This window comes from Mus pahari, chromosome 11, assembly GCF_900095145.1.
Source record: "Mus pahari chromosome 11, PAHARI_EIJ_v1.1, whole genome shotgun sequence".
Lineage (NCBI taxonomy): Eukaryota > Metazoa > Chordata > Mammalia > Rodentia > Muridae > Mus > Mus pahari.
The window spans coordinates 74953746-74975375 of record NC_034600.1 but is presented as its reverse complement, the minus strand read 5'-3'; the positions used below and the strand labels follow the sequence as shown (position 1 = coordinate 74975375).

Here is a 21630-nt window from a genome sequence, read left to right as displayed (position 1 = left end):
CAGTTTGGGAGACATAAGGCTGTAGTTTAAGTCTACTTCCCAATTCATAGGATAGCTTATTATAACCCATTGTTGAATTAAAAAAACACACACACACACAGTAGATGCAAAGAACTTAATCCACTCACCTAGGGGTTCAGCTGTACCTCAAACATAAGTTCATACAATAAAATTGTAAGTCTACTTTACAAATTAGATTTCAGGTTAAAAATTGAGGGCTAGACTCATTTTGTAGTGATATTTGAACATTTATAAATAAAGAGAATTGGAAGAAATGTGTTATTGTTGAAGAGGACCCTAAAGAAGAATAGTGACACAAAATATTTCACAATAACTTGGAGCAAAGTGGGTCCTGATGCTGTCCCTAGTCATGGTTCTGCATGCTGGCAGGAACCTGTGTTCTTCCTTCCTAGTTCCTCAGATCAGTCCCAGAACTAATGTCCCTTTGTCGAGAAGGTGGGGATCTGCTTCTTCAGAACTCAGAAGGAAGTAGCTATCAAGTATGGCTGAACAGGCTGGAGTTGGGGGCATGTTCAGTGTAACCCTGTTTTATCTTGTTAGAAAATCTTCAAGAATAGAAACCAGAAACTCAGAAATGCTTTTATAAAACAAATATATCATGTCTTTGTATGTAAGTTTTGGTTGGGACAGACTTAGGATAAACTATAGTTATACATTTTATGTTCCACTTCTGTGTGTATGTGTGTATGTGTGTGTGTGTGTGTGTGTGTGTGGTGTGTGTGTGTGTGTGTGTGTGTGTGTGTGTGTGTGTGTTACTCATGTGCTTATTGTGACCTTTTATTTAATTGTACTGTGGATTCATGCCACTGTGATCGAGCTGTTTCATAGAGGATGTATTTTCAATACAATTGGATCTGGAAGGCAGGCAAGGCACACATGGCTCCCAAACAGGCTTTAACTACACAGAGCACAAGCTTGATGCATCAGGTCACTAGCAACCTACAAGTCCCTAAGCAGAACAAGTGTCCCCAGAAAAATCCCAGTGCTTACAGCCAGCTCTCAAGTGACCTCACAGCCACCACGCTCTCAGGAATCCTGAGTCCCAGTCATGAGGATGCCCTGGCTCTAAAAGAAGCCACATCCTAGAAAACAGGTCCCTGATTTGGGACAGTCCTTGTGAGGACACATTGAGACTTGCCAAATTTCCTGAAGCAGTCAGCAGGGCCCCAGCTCTGGGAGAGAAATGACATTTGCTCAGGATGCTAGGCAGCTAATGCCGTGAAGTCAGGAATGGACAACTGACGTCACCAACTGGTGACTACCCAAGATGAGCGAGCTTCGTGGACATCCACCAGTCTGGCATCTCCTTTTTACACATATTTTGCCCTTTCTCAGTTTCCTATGGTTACATGAACACAGGGGCAGATCTGTCACTTGAGGTGTCCCCACTGAAGACTGTTCTGAATGGTGCTGACTCAGAGTCTGTTGGCAGAAGTGCTTTGGGGCCAGGATAGGGTGATGGGCACTAAAGGGCAGAGAGCGTGTTTCACAGGAAGCAGAGCTTCCACCTCTGGGCTGTCAAGAGAGGTGCAGAAATGTGGCCATGGCTTACATCAGGAAGGCCATGGTCTGGCATTTGCAGAAACTATCTTAACACAGTGTGGTCTAAATAATGACAAAGTGGTGAGAGAGTAAGTGAATGACTGATGTGCATTCTTCCAGTACCTCAGGGAAGCCGGAATGAAGGAAGGCCCTGCAGTGACCGCTCCAGAGACACTGATGTCTCACTAAGAACCTTTGAGTAAGATAATTTAGGAACATCAGTACTGTGGGGACTGAAACTTTAAGGATACGTGTGTGTAGAGCTCAGAAGTTCACATAAGGATGGACAAAGCCATCCACTCTCTCACCTTTCAAACAGGAGGAAATTGTCAACCCTTCAGTTTTTTTGCCAAATGGTTTTACTGAATTATTATATGAAATGTAGCCCAGGGGATACATTTACATCCCCAAGTAAGCTATGTCCCCTGACTTTAATCTCTGGATAATAACAAATTTGCTTCCGTGTTATAGTCATGGTTCGCAGGAGCCAGACAGCTTTTCCTCTACACTGGTCTTTAGAAGAGGATGCCAACCTTTAACTTCAAAAATTCTGGTACTGTAAGAGAGATTTGAGTTTTGGAAACAGTCAAGTCAAATGATGTGATGCTTGTCCGGCCATCCTCCCGAGGGGTACTGGCTTTGATAAAAACTGATAAATAACATAAAGAGAAGAGAAGTTTTTATGCACAGGGCCTGTATTGTTCCCGAAGGCATTAACTGCCAAGGTGGTGATCATCACTGGGAAAAGAAGAGATAATAAAATTGTGGGTAACATCTCACTGACAAATTCAACTTTACTGAAAAAAAAAAAAAGAATATAGACTTCCCCCTCAGATAAAGGGCCCAAAGGCCAAGTATCATCTTGTGCATCCTCATGGAGGCAACCCATATTGCTTCCTCCTTACCTGAGGGCCCCAACATCATGGAGAGCAGTAAAGGGGGGAGGAGAAGGAGAAGGTAGAGAGAGAGAGGACAGGGGAGAGAGGAGAAGGTGCAAGAAGAAGGCATGGAAGAGGAGGAGGGAGAGGGAGAACACATCTCATAGCTACTGAGAGACCCTGCTAGCCGCCTGCCCCTAGCCATGCAGACAGGGGATGCCCAGCATTAAAATTCCGTTAAGTATTTCATGTAGAGCCATTTCTGTAAGTCCCAACAGAAAGAAAAGTAGAGAAGAAAACACAGTACAAGGGCATAAAGATCCTACAGACAGTTATCATAAATAATACATAGGAAGGGTATCATGGTGGCAGATCTTTTGAAAATCTACATGAACACTGGCAAAACAATATATCCATGAAACTTTCACTTCGGCATGAAGCTCTGTCAGTACAACTTTAATAATCTAAATATTTGCACAGAAAAGGGAGCGTAAGCATGGAGCACAAACATAAACTCCTTGCAATACAAAACACTTCGATTGTCAAAGCCAGATTCAACATGTTTATGCTAGAGAGAGAAAATGGGGGAAGACTTGAAAGCAAAGCGAGGAGGAATGCAGATTTACAAGAAGCAGACATTTTAAAACTATCTGAGAGAGAGAGAGAGAGAGAGAGAGAGAGAGAGAGAGAGAGAGAGAGACCCCACCAGAACCCCACAGCTATGCCAAGGAAAACATGTAAAACAACATGCCCTATCCCCCAAATGCCCCATGCTGGGTACATTCTGTGGATTCTACATGGCATCTACATCTATGCAAAGCTGTGTTTTCTACATGAACCACTATTACATATCTGTGGACACACCCTGGAACAGTGGTACTGGAATTCAGACATTTTTTTTTTCTAAAGCTATTCAGATGTTTAGTCCTAGGAAGGACTAAAGTATGCTATGGAAATCCATGCGATTCCCATACTTTTTTCTCAGTAAAGTTGATTCTGTCAGTGAAATGTTACCCGTAATTTTGGTATCTCAATTACAGTACCAGTACTACTGCAGGGCAATTTGTTCTATAATTAAGCAAGCGAGAGTGGCCCTCTCCATGTGGAGATCAACACAATGGCTGACTATTAGGAACTTTCTTCCCCTCTGTACTGTATGCGAGTTTATGGTCTACCTTACTACCCCTCATAAATCAGCCATCCGAGTGTCAATGGTCCGATGATCTACTACTCTTCTGCCTTTGGGACACAGAAACATCGACATATTCATAATTATGATATAGCATACACAGGGACTTTTAAGACATGAAGTCATTATAACATTAAACAGATAGGACAGATTGAAAGGAAGTGAAGAATTTCTTCTGTAGAAAAACTTTTGGGATGTCCACTATTGTGCGGTTTAACTTCATGCGAATGTCATATGATTCTCAGTTTCCTGCAAGTCATTTCCTCGGATTATTCTACTTTGGTCCTTCGCAGGAACATGTGAACGGCTTACAAAAAACAGAGCCGGGTAGAATTTGGTGGATCCTGGACCGGATACTGCACGGGTAGAAATGATTTTCTGGGGGTGAAGCTCTGCATTGAATCAAACTAAGGGGAGTCTCTTATGCAACAGCATCGGACAGGACAATGCTTCTATGTATTCTCAGGCTCTGCTTGGGACTCTACTTCTCACTGAACTCAAGGGTAAGGCCTACGACTGATCCACTAAGTCTCCAGACACTTTACAAATTCCCGAGCCCTGCTCTGGCTGCCCTAACCTATGTGTTGTTTTGTTAATATGCCAGTTAGCTGTGGCTAGAGACCATTATGCTCACCACCCCACAGATAGCCAGGAACCTCTTCCATGTGTCCTTACCCATCTCCTTTAAAATGTTTTATGGTGTCTTATTTTCCTCTCTGGATATCATCCTATTCTCTGTCCATGTCCTTCCCTTAGTGGCCATCATCTTTAATATACTATAAATGTATTACGAATATATTATATGTCATAATCTAATTATCTACATAGCATAATCATTACTGTATTAACTATCACAATCGAATATGTTATGAATATAGTCTATGAACTTTGCTTATTTCATGTGTTGGTTTTCTAATTTTCATGCCCACTGCTAGAATAAAGACTCCCTGAGGACAAGGACCATGTCCATTTTCCATTCTTCATCATCCTAAGGATACAGTCTCACTACACCTCCAGGCGTGGTTAAATGTCTTGAAGAATAAATGAATAATCGGGTAATAGACTATAAGTACATGGGGAAAAAGTGCAATTCTATTGGGAGTGCTTATAGGAGCCAACTGAAAGGCCAAAGTTGGCTAAAAAGTGAGCAGACAGGGAGCTGTAAGCCACAGCCTTCTTAAAAGCTATGAGAAGTGTTCAACTTGGATGAGCAGAGCCTTTGGGGTGGAGAAGAGAGATCACCCTGTGAAGGCAGGTTATGCGGTGTCCTGCAAAAGATGTGCCACTTGCAGGGCCCAGCTGCTTATCTTCTGTCCTCCAGTTCTACTTCACGAACCACCTTAGCGTTTGAGGGAAAAGTAGCCAATCACACAAGAGAACTGTCTGACAGCAGTGTCTCTGACTGATGAGACTCTAAGATGGAAAAACTGAGGTTTCCCGTCCATCTCCAAGGCCTCCTGGAGAATTTGGTAATGGTCACTCAGCGAAGCCCCAGGGTACTGGGTAAACTAGAGTCTTTCTAAGAATTGAAACGGCATCTTAGACATTTATGATGCTGCTTCATATTCTCACGGGGATGTGATTTGTGAACCAGACAGAATCCACTGATACCACTTTAGAATTACAATCTTTAGAGAGAAAGAATAAATATTTTTCAGTTAGCCAGTGGTCTTACTCAGCTTATCATCCATTAGCCACAACTTGGGCTTACTATGTAGCATGTAGCCCATGTACTATTTGATGACAACAGGACATCCACAACGTTAATCTCTCCTGGAGAGAGGTTATATGATTTAGGATATTGGCAAGAATATTTCACATGGGTTTTGTAGATCCAATGGATCTGAATGAGATGCCACTGAAATGGGACTGGATGCTTGATTTTCAAAGGTATAAAATTAATTGTTTGGTTTAACTGCTAGTTTTCCGGTTCAAGCATTTTTATGCTATTACTTTGAAGTTACAGGTCCTATGGTGGTATTCAGTGAATCAGCACTCCACATACAACACACAGCTGGAGTATGCCATGTTTCCAGTTACCAACAACCATTGAGCTGTTCTGAGTTGAGAACAGCTCCTATCTCAGCTCTGCTGGAGAAAGTGTATTAGTCCATCAGAGCCCAGTGTGAGTCTTGATCCTACCTGTCTACTCCACAATATTTAACTCCTGCTAAACTTATATCTTGAGCACTCACACTCCATTGGTGTCTTCAAACCACAACTCTGGTAATTCCAAACACATAACTGCGCCATCGTTGCAATGTAGAAACATTCCTGATGGGGCGTTCATGGGAGGTAGAGAGCCAAGCGTTCAAGTCCCTGAACTGCTTTGCTATTCTCTTTGATCTGCACTGGTACAGCCCAGCTCACTAGAAGGTAACATTAACAAAACCACAGCTGGCAAGACAGTCGCTTGAGGGAAGAAGCCATTTTAAATACGGTGATCAGGACGGTGTAACTTTAGGAAGCGGAATGCTCAGCGTCACTTGATTGCTGTTGTGGCTATACCGGGCCACTCTAATCTAAATCTCTCTGCCTACATAATCTAGGTCCACATGGCCTACAAGGTCCTACTGCTGCATAGAGAAGAGCCAGCAACTCTGAGGAAATAAGTCAGAGAGATGGGCCAGCGGCCTACAGAACTCGGTGATAGAATCGGGGATTTAGGAAAGGTTCCTGATAAATGTGCTACTTAATATGTGCCTAAGAAATAAAGCCTCCTCATTTCAAAGTTGGGAGTGGTCGGACCTTCATTCCAGAGTAAAAAGCACAGTAGTTCAGAGTATCTTATACAGCTGGAAATATGCCCAAAGTTTCACTAAAGAAGATAACCCTTGAATATATTAATTCTGGTGGACTGATTGAATATATACTACATACTACATCCAAGTCATAAAACAAAATGTTACACACACACACACACACACACACACACACACACACACACACACACCTTTTTCATTTAGGTGGCATAAAAGTTTTCAAAGGTGAATGTGTGTGTGTGCACCTGTGTGTGTATGTGTGTGTGTGTGTGTGTGTGTGTGTGTGTGTATCTGCATGTGTGTGTATGTACCCTCTCTGTGCATTAACACCCCCATGCGTTAGACCTGGTTGCTTCTAACTGAGTTGTTTTTAATGACAGATAATGAATTTGTTCACTGAATTTAAAAAAACATTCTCAGGCTTTAAAGGAAATAAAAAATCAAGGCTCTACTTCAAAATCTGACTTGACAAAGTGTAACTATTCCTAAACTTAATACAATTATCTATAGTCTAATTCTACACTTTTGGCTAAGAGTTTACACTGTTCCTTGATAAGATTAACTTCAAAGAATAATTGCATGACATTCCTTTTAAACTATTTTCTTTTCACCAGGTGAGCTAAGAAATTCAGAATGTCTGATCTACTAATAACACAGATAGATGTAGATAGGGGAACTATACGCCCATTTACTTATTCATGCAGCTAAATACACGCAACAGAGATACAAGGTTTGTAACTTGCAGGCATACTTAAAAAAATGTTTCCCGTTTTATATTACTCTCCACTAGTATTTTGTCATTTCTTTCCTTCATACACAGCAGAGGACCTTTTGTAAGTTGTACGACACTCCCACAAAACCCATCTGGATCCCATGTTCCCTGGGCCTCTCTGATTCTGCACCCACACAAAGAGCAAGGACTCTTACCTGGCTGAAGCTCTGGCCGGCAGCTCGGGCTTGCGTGCTGCGTGCTGGGAGCTGAGAAGGGGCTGTGTCACCCAGGGCCAGGGTCTGGTTGCTATGGTAGCTGGCCGGATACTGGAAAGACCCTTCAGGTTTAGAATTGAGCTGAAGTGTACTCTGGGAGAGCAGGCTGGGCCCTGGGATGAAAGTCATTTAGAACAGTCAGTGACAGTCTCAGTGAAGCAGAAATGACATGTATTATTTATTGAGAGTAGCCTAGAATTATCACATGCACATGATTCTAGCCATCTATGCTTCAAGTTCTGAGAACTAAAATGACCATAAAATTCAGCTCCAAGTCTCAGATGAGATTTTTCTTTCTTTTTTTTTTTACTTTTCTTTTTTGGTGGCTTAAAAGTTCTCCGAGGAGTAGATTTTTCAAATGATCTCATCCTGACCTACATAGAGATCTATCTTATGAGGCAAATTAATCAAGTGGTTATTTCTGGATCAGACGATATCAGAAACATTTGAAATAATGTTAAAAAAAAGTCCGCCCTTTTGTACATGTTAATTGCATTAATATAATTATATCCCACTTCATGACTGGCATGCTAAAACACTCAAAGCCTTCCAGCCAGTGACAGGTTCTATTGTGTAAATAATGATGTAATACCACAGTGCCAGAGAGCAGACAGTATTTAAAATATTAATAGCTGCTCATACAATGTAAGATTCACCCTGGTCCCTGAGGACTAGTTATCTTTGCAATGCTCAGCAGGAGAACAAAGAGAAAGGCAGGGTGTTAATGCCCGTGCTGTGAACATGGGGGTGAGAAAGGACGCTCAAGTCCTGGCCTCACGACGCAGTTACATTCTGCATGTACAATCTGACTTTATCTTCTGTGTTCCATGGAAATGGCATGCTTGCAAGAGTTTACACACACTGTTTTAGGAAAAAGATTAAAACTCAAACTTAATATTCACTTCAGGAACTTAAACCCTCATGGAGAAGTGAGCACTTATTTGCTGGTTTCCCTTGAGTGTGTTTGAGAGATGGCTGGTGTGGCAAGAATGATGGAGGAGCAAGAACCTGTGAATACAAATGTCTTCATGCCTGCTTTCTTTCTTTCTTTCTTTCTTTCTTTCTTTCTTTCTTTCTTTCTTTCTTTCTTTCTTTCTTTCTTTCTTTCTTTCTTTCTTTCTTTCTTTCTTTTAGCAGTATGATACAAAGCCAGTTCTTCATGCATGCAGAGTGATAAGACACAGGACCTATGGGACAGCCCTGGAACATCCTTGATACTTTCTTTGCTTTTTTTAAAAAAATAACAGCATTGTTTCTGGTAAGTAAGAAATCACAGGGTCCTGACTTGTCTTTAAACATGACATTCTTTTCCAAAGGAAATCCTAGATTTGACCAGAACCAGTCTCGCACAACTATAACGTGCCTATTTTTTTTAGTAGAATTGGTTCTCAGGAACCTTGTCATTTATGGTCTCTGCACTCACTCCCTCATGGCACTTCTAAACAACATGAGTATAACGTTTACAATCATGTTTTCATGCAGCCCCAACTTTATCACAAAAAGTACCACCAAAGCACAACTGGAACTCTCTATCATTTCATGCAAACTCAACCCCAGGGAAACAGTACACGCCGTGCAGTCATGGTCTCAGAAGCTGGCAGAAGGACCCTGGAGTCTGTACTCCAAGTCTAATTACCAGAATAATGGTGCCTCTGTGGAGGAACGCATCCGCATTACTCTGGACACCAGGAGTTCTATAGTGATAGTGGTGGGGGAAGCACCAGGCACAGCAAAGTCCAGAGCTGCTCTCTAAGTTCTAGACAACGGGCAGACAGAGTTCTGGGAAACCTTTTAGAAGGCAAGTAGAAAAGGTTGTTTGGGGTAGTGAAACATGGGGCTATCCACCTAGAAGAGACAGGGGGCCTCACTGCTAGAGCATTGAGGAGTCCTTAGTGGAGACTTGGTGGAGAGAGTGGGCACTGCGGAAGCGCAACGGCTTTTCTCGATAGTCACTGGTATATCTGAAACGGGAAGCAGTGCACTGTCTTATTTTGCTAATTCATTTAGGAAAGGAGATGGGCGCCTAACAGCCTGCGCTGGGCACCCCTTCCTCCTACAGCATTGTACAGGCAAGGAAGGTTATAGCAGATGCACCAACCGTGCACACGGATGGAAATCTCAACAAAGTAAAATAAAAGAGAACCTTTACTTTCACATCACTCAACAAAAACCCAAAAAGCAAAATGGCCACATGTTGTAATTATTTGTCTTTCAAGAGAGTATGACTCTGCTCCAATGAACTTCCCTGAGTAGCGAGTTAAATGACTTTGTGTTTTATGAATAGATTCATACAATTATCCCTGGAAATGTACAAAAGCTGTTTATACAGGATTTTCAAATAACATCGTCAGATTCTTTTGCAAACAGAATTTCAATTAAAACTATGGTTTATATGCTCCTGAGAATTGCATCATGGGTTAATCAAACCTGCCCATCTTTTACAGAATCAGCCATGTACTTGATCAATACTCAATGAAAACAAATCAAGATTCCCTATCTCATTATTCTGCTAATACATCTCAAGGCCTGAAAGCAAGATGTGCTTTGACATTGGTAATTGCACCAACAAGCGGTATATCATGACATCACAGTACTGACTTGTCACCTGCCAAGGACAAAACGACCGGAACAACAGCCCAGACCCGGTGTGTGTCTTACAATGACTTTTTCACTGATGATTGGGCTTCAAATCAACAAGATCTATTTTTTTCCAGTTTTGGAGAACATGTATACATGAAAATGGTTAAAAAAAAAAAATCACACAACGTCCCTAAACCTCTTTAATGATGGAAGTCAAATTTGCATACAAATTTCCATTAGTTGATTAGTAAGACTGTGCATTGAGGCAGAAAATATAAATTTGCTAAAGATTTTTAAGGAATTTAGTTTAGGGATTTAAATATTCTCTCTCTCTCTCTCTCTCTCTCTCTCTCTCTCTCTCTCTCCTCCAGAACTCCTGGATTTATATGTAGGCTTGCTTGGGGTACAGGCAAACAAGGGCAATGATCTTGAGGAAATGGAGTGTACGTACTGGAGGAGGATGGGAAGATGAGGAATCTGTCAGGGAGGGGAGCAGAGGACATTTTCTCCCTAAATTCCACGCATGAAAATCCTGTCTTCTGTGCTAAGAGCTGCAGTAGAACACCCAAACCCCCAGCAATAGAGGAGGAGGAGGAGCTTTGTCTTGGTAGCCGAAAACAAAAGTGATAGTCTGGATACATGCTGGATACATTCTGAAAGTTCAAGAACGAGTTCTGTAGAGTTTGCTCATCCTAAAAGAATCCTGAAAATGGGTCTGGAGTCAGCTGAGAAGGACTGTTCCTTGCAGGCCAGGAAGGGTGGGGGTGTGGAACTGTTTCTTGATTAGCTGTGGTTTAGACGGTCTTTTTGTCCTTGATCTGTTCAATGTCTTTGTTCTGACAGGACAGAGTGGGGAAATGGCCAGGAACTACCCAGTTGATCCAACTACTTCTATGAGACTGCAGCAAAGACAGGCTACTGAGTGGGGTGCTAACGCCTCAACGGGCTCTTGCGTGTATGAACTGATTGGAAGAGGACACAGCAACCTGCCAGAGAAGTTGTACTCTAAATTTCTATTGTCCCCAGAACATGAACAGAGAGAGACAGACGTAGAGCTGTCATCTCAGGCTTAGAAGCTGGAGATGACCTGAATTTCTGATTTCCTATCTTTTTCCAGGAACAGTTATCCTTTAACATCAAACACTAAGTCTCATGTACACATAAGCACTTTAAGGGCAAAAGGATCTTACAAAATTGACATTCTCTTGCTGCAGAAGAAATCCCCACTTCTCAGACTACACTACTTCCCTAGTGATCTGCTACTTCAAGGCCCCACCAGGGGCTGGCTCAGTGTCCTCTGATGGTGTAACAAAGTAAATAGAACGGTTGAAAAGTTATATTTTACATAAAGCATTAGGCCCACTTACAGGTTATATTAACATATATTTACTATGATACAAGTCACTTTCTCACGAAGTTAAATAGGCGCTCTAAGAGTTATCTTTGATTATGTGTGGTTTAGCATGTATATATGTTTGCACGGGGTTTAAAGAGACCTCATCTGGAATTTCCAGTTCTTTTCTGATTTAGCTGAACATCTGTCCCACATACATTAAATCTGAATTAAACTTCATAGTGCGCAGTGACACAGGAAGGCCAGGGGCCTCCTAAATGACATTCGCAAGCCATCACTTAAGTCACAACCGTGTTAACAAAATGATGGGGTATGTGGTGAAAACAATCAATCCAGAAGCAGGAGTCAGCAGATGTGGGGTTTGTCCTCCTACACATTTACACAGCCGTAGATGCTGATGGTGGCTGTGGTGAATTAGCAGATTAACAGAATTAACAGACGCTCTTTAGTAGATCTTTACTAGACCTGTACGGAGCGCTTTACACCTAGCAACACACTGAAGTTTAAAAAGAGTCTCAGGGAGGAATTGAACACCTAGTCCCTCTGCTGCTGGGGCATTCCTCAGCTGACAGAGCAACCCTGAGTATCTAAGGGCGCCTCTGGCTTCATCCAGACCTTACTTCTGCTGCTTCACAGTTAAAGCTCTCCAAATGTGAGCTTAAAGATTCTTGACCGAATGCAAGACTTTACGTGGATTATTTTATGCCACATTAGTATTATCATTTATTAACTTTATTGTCATTATCATTATCACAAAGGTAATGGTAAAAACCTGGCTGGGGTTTGTCTTTCTGGGAAAAAACAAAACAAAAAAACTTGCTATAGCGATATTTCACTTAATGCTTATTGCTGTCTTTCAACATCCTTTATCATTTTGTGTTTTGGGTGGAGGTTATCTAATGAACCCTTCAGCAAAGCAGCCTGCTGCAATAAAAAAAAAAAAAAAAAAAAATCACAGACAGACATCTATAGTCACAGCCAAGAGGTGAAAAACTGAAATTCCTGGCATCAGGAGAGAGTTGTTCTTGTTTTCTCAACCTGAAATTTCTTTCTCCGGGAACTGCGAAGCTCATTCTCGAATGTCATGTAAGTAAAAAGACCACTTCGTCAGTGTACCTCGCCCTTATCTCTGACTGTCCAGAGAAAATTAACCATGTCCTGCCACACCACCTTAATTCTATAGACCCAGTCACAAAAAGTTTTAACAGTCCATCAGCTAGACGCATGGGTACTGTATCACATACTAAAAGGGAAGAAGGGAAGAAAGCTGAAACTACAGAATTCCAGTGGCAATATGGGTTTGCGTGTGGGACTTATATAAAACTGCAGACATTAAAAGTGATGGCAGGACTATGCTTAGAGGCAGGAGGGACTACGGGGTGACAACAGGGTGAGAGGAAGGCCAGCATTTAAGAGACCTGAAAGGAACTGAGCAGGACATGGGTGACTAAGCAGGCGGGGGAGGGGAGCACATTCCCCAGGGATGACTTCTCACGTTCTCAGAGGGGCAGGAAGTTGAGTGGGAGACCCAGTGCTTGGATACTGCCAGGATTCCTGTTTCAGTCCTGTCCTTTTAGAAGATGTGGGAACTCATCTCGGACTCTAACTGAGCTTGACTCCTGTAATATTTTACATCTTTCATAATTTCCCAAGTAATTGAAAAGCATATTTCAGTCACATGGAAATAAAAATTTAGAGTGGCAGTGTGGTTGTGGAAAAGTCACCTGTGGAGGAGTGTGAAGACTCCGAGGGACAAGGGTAGGTCTCCAAAGGACAGAGGTTAGAATTCATTTCAAAGGATTATTTAGTGTTGTCAAAAATGCACCAAGAAAAGCAAAACACCAAAAACAGCAATAAAAACTGTCCATGCAACATGCAAATGCACAGATACACTCAGAAACCCAAAGATGCACCAAGACAAGGAAAACTAACACACAAACAGAACCGAAAAGGACTGAGCAAGCTTTGAACAGATACTCAAAGAGATAGATGTTTTGTGAGAACGTTAATTTAGGATAGTCAGCAGAAAAATAAACATGCAAATGATGCACACCCTTGAGAAGGGAGGTCTCTCTCACTTGCACATCCCAGGAAGGGAGACTTCACACTCTGAGTAGCTTTGGTTATATTTAAGCTTATCAGAAAGGACAGACACATGTCACATTCTGGGGTTAAACTGTTTCTTACAAGATAATTTTTTAAAAATTCTTTTTATGCAAGTCATGAAAATAATTTTTCTAAATCTCACACACACATTTGTAACAATGGAGAAATTTGCATTTATTTCTGCCTTCTTGTTACTTGATCTCTGCAGAAGGTTTAGAATGATTTAAAAATGAAGAACCTTTCTTTCTTTCTTTCTTTCTTTCTTTCTTTCTTTCTTTCTTTCTTTCTTTCTTTCTTTCTTTCTTTCCTTCTTTTTTCTTTCTTTCTTTCTTTTGTCTTCAATAAGAATAAATTCTTGCAACAATATCAAATAAAAAGGGGGTGGAGGGAGCCTGGCCTATTGAAAATACCAGGAAGGGTGATATGAAATCAGAGGTAGTGATTATGTATTATTATAAAGTATAAACTAAAGAAAATACTGATAGTTATTTGTAGGCTTACTATGTTCATAGTAATCACAAAGTGTTCTGCAGAATATTCACACTGATTTTGTTAAAATGAACCACGCATCCTTCTTCTTAGCAGAGACTTCTTTTTTATGCATTCTAAGAGAACTTGCCATTTTACCGAGCCATGGAGAAGACGGTGGGGCTAATCTGGTTATTTTCTCCTGAGATTCACTAGTAACTGATTTATGAGTTCCAGGGAGGAAGCTCCCTAGGAGTAGTAGTTCAACATGCCCAGCACCTCAAAACAACTGAGGGTTAAAATTTCCGGGCTTTAGACAAGTGGGCTTAGAGCTCAGAAGGCTGCTCTATGAACAGAGAGGCATTGAAATTTCATTTCTGTCTCTATATCTAGAATGCATAATACACCTTGTCGGCTGTTTCCAATGTGCACAATGATTTATGGGAGAATTAAAGCTTTAATGGTCCCAAGAAGACTGTATCCCACACATAGACTTTACACTGACTTCACTCCAACCAACATCATTGTCCTGTTGCTTTTGCATGCTTGCCTGATACACAGGCATAGACCCAAAGTTGATAAGGGTCTTACATAGGAGCTTAGTCTGTTCCTTTAGATCCGTACATGAAAGAGGGGGGCTGAGAAAGTGGATTTGTCAAACACACAAAAGCCAAATATATAACGTTAGTTTGCAGTGCTTTGATAAAGAATCTTGCAGCTCCTGGAGTGTAAGCATAGAATAGTGTTTCTATTTCACATTACAGTGCCCAAGGGGTTCTTAATAAAGGCTTATCTCTGTTAGGTATTTCTATTGTGTAATGAGAACAAAAATACTATCTATATATTTTTATAAGTTAAGAATCTAATGAAAGCAGACTTGACTCTGAGTGCCGGTAATCTTAAAAAAAAGAGAAGTGGAAAATTAATGAAGGCCAGTTATTAAAGAAACAAAACTTAAAAACTAAATCTAAAAATGTAACAGCCAGTGTCTGGGTCATACTGGTTTATGATGATGTCATAATGGTGGAGCCATCCCTGACCTGGGGTATACTGCCTGTTTGTGAGCTTTGTCCCCATTCCTTATGCTATATCTTCTTACACGGAGATATGCTGAGGCTCTGGCATCTGTCAGTTCCATCAGCTCTCAAAGGGTTGGTCTCACAAACCAATTGTGTCCTTATACATTACTGAGGACCTCTAAAAGCTTTTACTGATACAGATTATATGCTCTGGTATTTGCTGGAATACCTAAAACAGAACACTCAGCAGCCAAAAGTTCCTGTTATAGAATGGGCACCATCCTATGCCCTGTGGCCTCAGGAATGTGTCCCTGCACTGCCATGGGTGAGAAATAAAAATCATTGATCTCTTAGCACTGTTGTGACAAGCAATGGACTTTGAGGGTTCTCTACAAGAGTCTTGGTGCACACCACCCCCTTCCAAGAACTCCCAAGTATACTTTAAGAGATCTTCATGCTTGTGGCTAGAGTATCAGTGTCTCTCCATGTGAGAAATTACGTCATAAGGAACAGGGACAAAGTTCACAAAGTAGCCATGTAGAGCTTAAGGCTTTCTATCTTGTTGAGTCTAGACTTGGTCTCCATGGCTGATAACAAAGAAAACAATCAACCTCCTCTCCCTTGACCATGGCTTTCCCTGTGTTGAAGGAGTGTAATTCATGTGTTTCATCTTGACTGCTATTATTTGTATCTCTGTTGTTGGTGTGCCATCCTGGGATTATGAAAAGTCACTTCACAAAATGCCTCTCCTGTGAAGTAAGTATTCTCAGAATGAAAAGGACAGACTGTAGTTCCACAGTGAATAACACATCCCTGTCACCTCACTGTGTGGCACCTACCTGGGTCCTGTCTGCTCTGAGTGGGATTCTATACATGACTGATTCCACATAGTTTATTATACACTGATTTGAAAGCTCAGAATTATATACATTTTAAAGACATCCCTCATATATGAGCTCTCACAGGCTACCCACTGAATGGTAGAATTGTACGAGATATAGTAGAGCTCCAATTCATTAGTACAACAAATAAAAGAATAATTACTCTTTTAAAATACATGAGACAACTTAATTTCTGGTTAACGTCGATGTCATTTCCTCCCACGTTGTCCTGTAATTTCTATATTTGCCCTCACTTTAGTTCTGATTTTGATTGACAGAATTTTTATTAGTTCCTGGCTGAGATACCATTGCCCTTATCTCTCTTATCTCTGAGTTTGTATCTCCAAGGATGCATGAGGTGAATGAAGTCCTATCCACACTCATTCTGGCCAAGCTATGCTGGACACGGAGAAGCTAATGGCTCTGGGCATCCATCAGTAAACTGTTCTTGTTGCTCATATGTTCTGTTATTTAACTAAAGCAACCCCCATTTCTGAATCCACCATCTAGTGACTGACACATATTTGTTAGACTTGAAATCAGATAGCCAGCAGCCATGAGAAAATGGTGGGGCTGTGGGTGGCAGCAAAGGCTGTTCACATTTCACATACTGTTTAGGATAGTGTTTTTTTTTTTTTTTTTTTTTTTTTTTTTTAAGAGATAGAGTTGGAAAATATTTACAACTATCACAACACCAAGTTAGCATAGAGAGGTAGTTACAGATCACCATGGTATTCTGACACCATGAGTCAACACTTATTTTTAATCAATCATTGGAAAATAAAAGTAACAAAAGCCTTAAATATAACATGTTAAGTTCCACTTGCTAAGGTATTGAAGTAACTTTCTATTTAATATGTTTTTCCAGGCAGATTTAGACTTACTTCTTGTTGTTTTAGTCCCTTTTGAGTGGGGACTAGGAGACTGGTTCTCAAGGGCAGGATGCCAAGTTCAATTTAGCATTAGCTAGTTCATAGCTATTCCAGCTAATGAAGCCATTGATTGAATAATCACAAGGGACTCCCCAAATCTGATGTGCTTTCGTTAATTAGATGGATGTATCCAAGAGCACTACATTTCTATGTTCTTTTCCTAAACCAAGGGCATCTACATCGGATACTACAGCACTACCCAGTAGACCACTGTGCTGGCTCAACTTTTGACCCCACACTCCTTTCCTATCCCTCCACTGACAAGGAAGCTGGGCATGTGGATTTATTTCCAGGAGGAGGAAACCCGGGAAAGGAAGATTAGTTTTTGTCTAGTTAGGCATGCCTGCTACTCAGCGCTGTTCCTACCAGATCCAGCAGGTTCCTTCAGGTCCAAGGACAGTGATAGCTTCTGTCAGTTCATTGCTAACACCTGGCACTTTTAGCATATGCTGACTGCTCATTTAATCTTGCCTACCTCTTTGTCAATCATCTCTTAATTAAGTTGCTTTTTAACTACACTCCTGAATAGAATATTTATCCTATGTTGATCCCTAACTGATAGACATACAGGAAACAACTGACAATTTTCAGATCCTTTCAGCACTTCACACGAACAATATACTGATATCTTAAACTGCAGTGATATGTTAAATATTTTCAAAATATTTTCCTATATTTCACATGGTGACTTTACTCCCAAAGTGCTGCTGAAATTGCTAAGAACAAGTGTTCTGAGTAACACCATTCCCCATGTGGCTGTGGCTCATCTTTGGTACAAAAGTTTGGGTGCTGGGTCTGTTAGCAGGCACTTTAAAAGTATAAACATGGGTGTGTGTGTGTACATATATATGTTTGTATATATGTATACAGGTATGTACTACGTGTGTGCATATGTATGTAGTATGTATGTATGTACATATATAAGTACATATGTATGTATGTGAGTACATACCCATGTATTTTTTTAATGGTACAAATTAGAAAAAAGCCAAAAGCAATCAACATTACATAGGACAAATAAGATGCAATATATTTTCAAAATGGAACTATACTTACTACTGATAAATGTTAAGTACGGTTTGCAACAAAACAGAGCAATCACACAGTCAGGAGGCAAAGAAAAACAAGTAGACACTATGTGAGTGTGCTTGCATGGAATCCAGAAAGCAGACTGAGGGCTGAGGAGCAGCCGCCTTGCCAGAAGGCAGGGGCTGGTTTGAGTGTGCCTGTTTGCTTTAGTTACTTTCTTTAAAGCTGGACGCCAGAGCGCAGGAGAAAACCTTAGCTGTCTGTCATCCGACTACCCAGTACTTTATAGAAAGCTAATAACCTTCCCTAAAACACAGAGCAAGTACAAGACATATCTGCTAACTGCCCTGTGATGCACACAAGTGAAGAATCACGCCATTTGGGGAGGGTTTGGAGCACATACTGCAAATGAAGAAACTCGACCACTAGACATCCTCTGAATGTCCTTTAAGTCTCCCAGAGCTTCTCAATGGAGAAAGTAACCATTACATTACTGTAATGGTGACTCATTACAGTAAAATGACCTGCACGTGCGTCTGTTCTCATTTCTCAACTCTTTCACGATATGTTCTTTTACTTCAGAAATACTTTTACTGTTTCCATCTTTCTTGCTGTTTTTATTTATTTAGCTTGCTTTAGTTATTTTTTTTTTAATGAAGTGTCTGTATGTGTGTTCTTGAGTGGGAATGCGCATGGTTGTGTGTGTGTGTGTGTGTGTGTGTGTGTGTGTGTGTGCAGGTTCCTGTAGAGCACAAAGGACAGAATCGGGTCCCCGTGGCAGGGAATTGGAGCTACTTGTAAGCTTCCTGTCTGTCACCGGTGCTGAGAGCCTAACTGGAATCCTTCGCAAACGCTGCATGCACAGTGAACTACAGGCTTCCTCTCCAGCTCTTATTTGGCTCTTTAAAAGATTTTTCCAAACATGAGTGCAACATTTCTGTATTTTAGAAATGAAGCTTAGATTTCCACTGAACATCAGCTTACTTATGAAATATTGTTCCATTTTTAAAACAGTGCGTATCTTTTCATGCGAAAAAATGCTGTCCAGAAGGCTATTTCTTATATACAGTTATAACATCACTGCATTTATTATCTTGATTTGCTTTTCATTTTAGTGAATTATATTCAGTGAATATGACCTTTGAGTTTGGTGTTTTCATTTTCTACCTCACCATTTTGTTAAAATTTCTTAATTAGAAATTTTTGTAGTCATATGAATAAGAGTTGAGAATATATTCAGTATGTCCCTTTTTAAATTTTTACTTACGTGCTTTTTATTTCGATAGAATCTCATGTAGTCAGGCTGGCCTCAAACTCACTCTGTGGTTCTGACTTTCTGACTCTCCTATCTCCATGTCTCAGGAATTGAGGTTCGGATATGCACCATCCTGGGGGACTGAAGCCCAGGTTCTGTGTGCGTTGCATGAGCCACTTCAAGAGCCTCTCTTCATTCATTGTAAGGTTTAATTTTCCTTTCCTTTCCTTTTCTTTTAGCTTTCTATCAAATATGCACTTGAAAGGTCAAAGTTATACTTTTACTTCCTGTTTTTATTTTTGAGATTACAGTGACGTCACTTACCCTTTCCTTGTCCTTCCTCCAAATCCTCCCATATCCCCCTGCTTGCTCCCGAGGCCTCTGTCTCCATTACTTATCATTACATCCACACACGCAGACTCGTGCATTCCTAAACATAACCTGATCCGTCTGTATAATGTTACATGTATGTATGTTTTCAGGGCTAACTACTTAACTTTTGTTTTAGCACCAAGAGTCTCCTACTCTATTCAGCTCCTCTATAGTCTTAGGTTTATTACATGATTATAAGTAAAAACAGCTCTGCTGCCTCACAGTCCTCTTTGAAACCCCTACTGCTTCTTTTGTATTCATTTCTATTCTACATTAACAGTGTTATTTAACTTTGCATTCAGTGCAATTGCTAGCATAAATGTGTCTAGTCTTTTAATTTCCATTTATTTCATTGATCTTGCTTCATATAAACATACCATAACAATTTTATTTTTGTTTGCCAGATATCTGAGTTATTGTTAATTTTAGAAGATAATTCGGTGCACTTACAGAAACACTAAGATTTATATAATGGGCTTGAGCCTGTGTTAATTCGCTTGCTTCTCACTATTCTCTTTCATTCACCTTTTCTCTGCTTTCTGTTTATAAAGTGTTGCAGCACTCATAGTCAAATGTGCCTCGCTGTTTATGAAAAGGAGAAATGAACTCTCGTGCCCTCCTCTGAGGAAGGAGACATGCTGCGCTGTGTGCTGCTTTCCTTACTCTGAAATACGGTGGTGTGTTTCTCAAATATCAGTTAAACAAACTTTGCTACCAAAAGACAAGTGACAATTGTGCACTTTAACATATAAATATGGAGGTAAGTACACTGGCAAGCCTGCATCTTATTTATGAGCATAAACGCAGGACTTTTGCTTTGAACATGTCTGGGTATGCACAATGACTAGCACCATAATAGTGGTATCATGTACTATAGACATAAGCTAATATGCACATTAAAAATATTTAAAAAACAACTATTATATTTCACTCTTATGTCTTCCTTTTTATGGCAAACCTTGAGTATTCAAGACAATTTCATTTTATTTCATCTTTTTAGATGCTTCATTGGTTTCTTTTATAAGATAACATTTTTTAAATAGTGTGACACAGCCATTTGTGAATTATTTTTCTGGGATTAACAAAGCACTTTTTTGTTTTCCAAAAAATTTTCAGGATTTTTCTTTATTTACATTTCAAATGTTATCCCCCCACTCTGGTTTCCCCTCCGAAACCCCGTTCTCTAACACCCCCCTCCAGCTCAACAACCCACCCATTCCCACTTCCTGGCCCTGGCATTCCCCTACACTGGGGCAAAGAGCCTTCACAGGACCAAGGGCCTCTGCTTTCATTGATGTTCGACTAGGCCATCCTCTGCTACATTTGTGAAATTTTATTAGAGCAAGTTCATAGAACTTTACAATTTATTAAGAACAGGTGTATCCTACTGCCTGTACTCTTCATTTCTAAGCTTTAGCCTTTCTAGCTGGAAAATATAACTATAAATAAACAAACAAACAAACAAATCTTTGAGTATTATAGAAATAATAAAATTTACTAAGTATTATTAAGGTAAGGTTATTGCATATTGCATAATACAAAGTAGTCAAAGGTGATTATATTATATGGAAAAGCAATCTTGTCATATAATTGCAGATCATGAAGATCTCTGCCAACAATGATCGGTATGTGTATCAGTTCATTGAAAGGCAGTCATTGTGCTAGTTAAACAAATATATATATATATATATATATATATATACATATACATATATATATGCATACGCATATGTATAAGCATACACATACACATATACAAGTTCACAGACCGTATTTGTCTAGTAGTGGGAGACCTGATGAAACACCTAGACTCTACCTCCTGACTCAGGAGTGCTTGCGACCTCGTTAGGGTAGCAAGAACCCTTAGGACTGAAGAGAAACCAATACATTATGAAGCTTTTTATTATAGATGGCTTGTATGGTGGCTTGGATGAGAAAAGTCCACACATCTGACATTTGTTCCCCAGTTGGTGGCACTGCTTGGGGAGCCTTAGGACCGGGAGACTAACTGAAGGGATCATCACTGGGCAGGCTTTGGGAGTGTACAGGCCTGCCCCACTTCCAGTTTGCCCTCCGTGTTTACCGATACTAGCATAACATGTGACCAGAGAGCTTTCTGCTGTGCCTGCCTGCTGGCCAGCCCTCCCCTCCGCTATCATGGTATTCTACCATAACAGCAAATAGTACTGGCATAACCTGTAAAGACATTATTTTGTGAAAAAGTCACCATGCTCTCCGTTTCCTCCCTTTCTGGG

At 40.5% G+C, this 21630-nt stretch overlaps 1 protein-coding gene across 3 annotated transcripts in view; it reads right to left on the bottom strand.

The window, feature by feature from the left end:
• The window catches only part of Ctnnd2 (catenin delta 2), an 801097-nt gene that overhangs the window by 353303 nt on the left and 426164 nt on the right, over positions 1–21630 (bottom strand). For all 3 annotated transcript variants that reach the window (XM_021208296.2, XM_021208297.2, XM_029543879.1), the window contains one exon: positions 7320–7492. In XM_021208296.2, coding sequence (XP_021063955.1) covers positions 7320–7492 — 173 coding nt within the window. The remainder of the gene's footprint in view (positions 1–7319; positions 7493–21630) is intronic.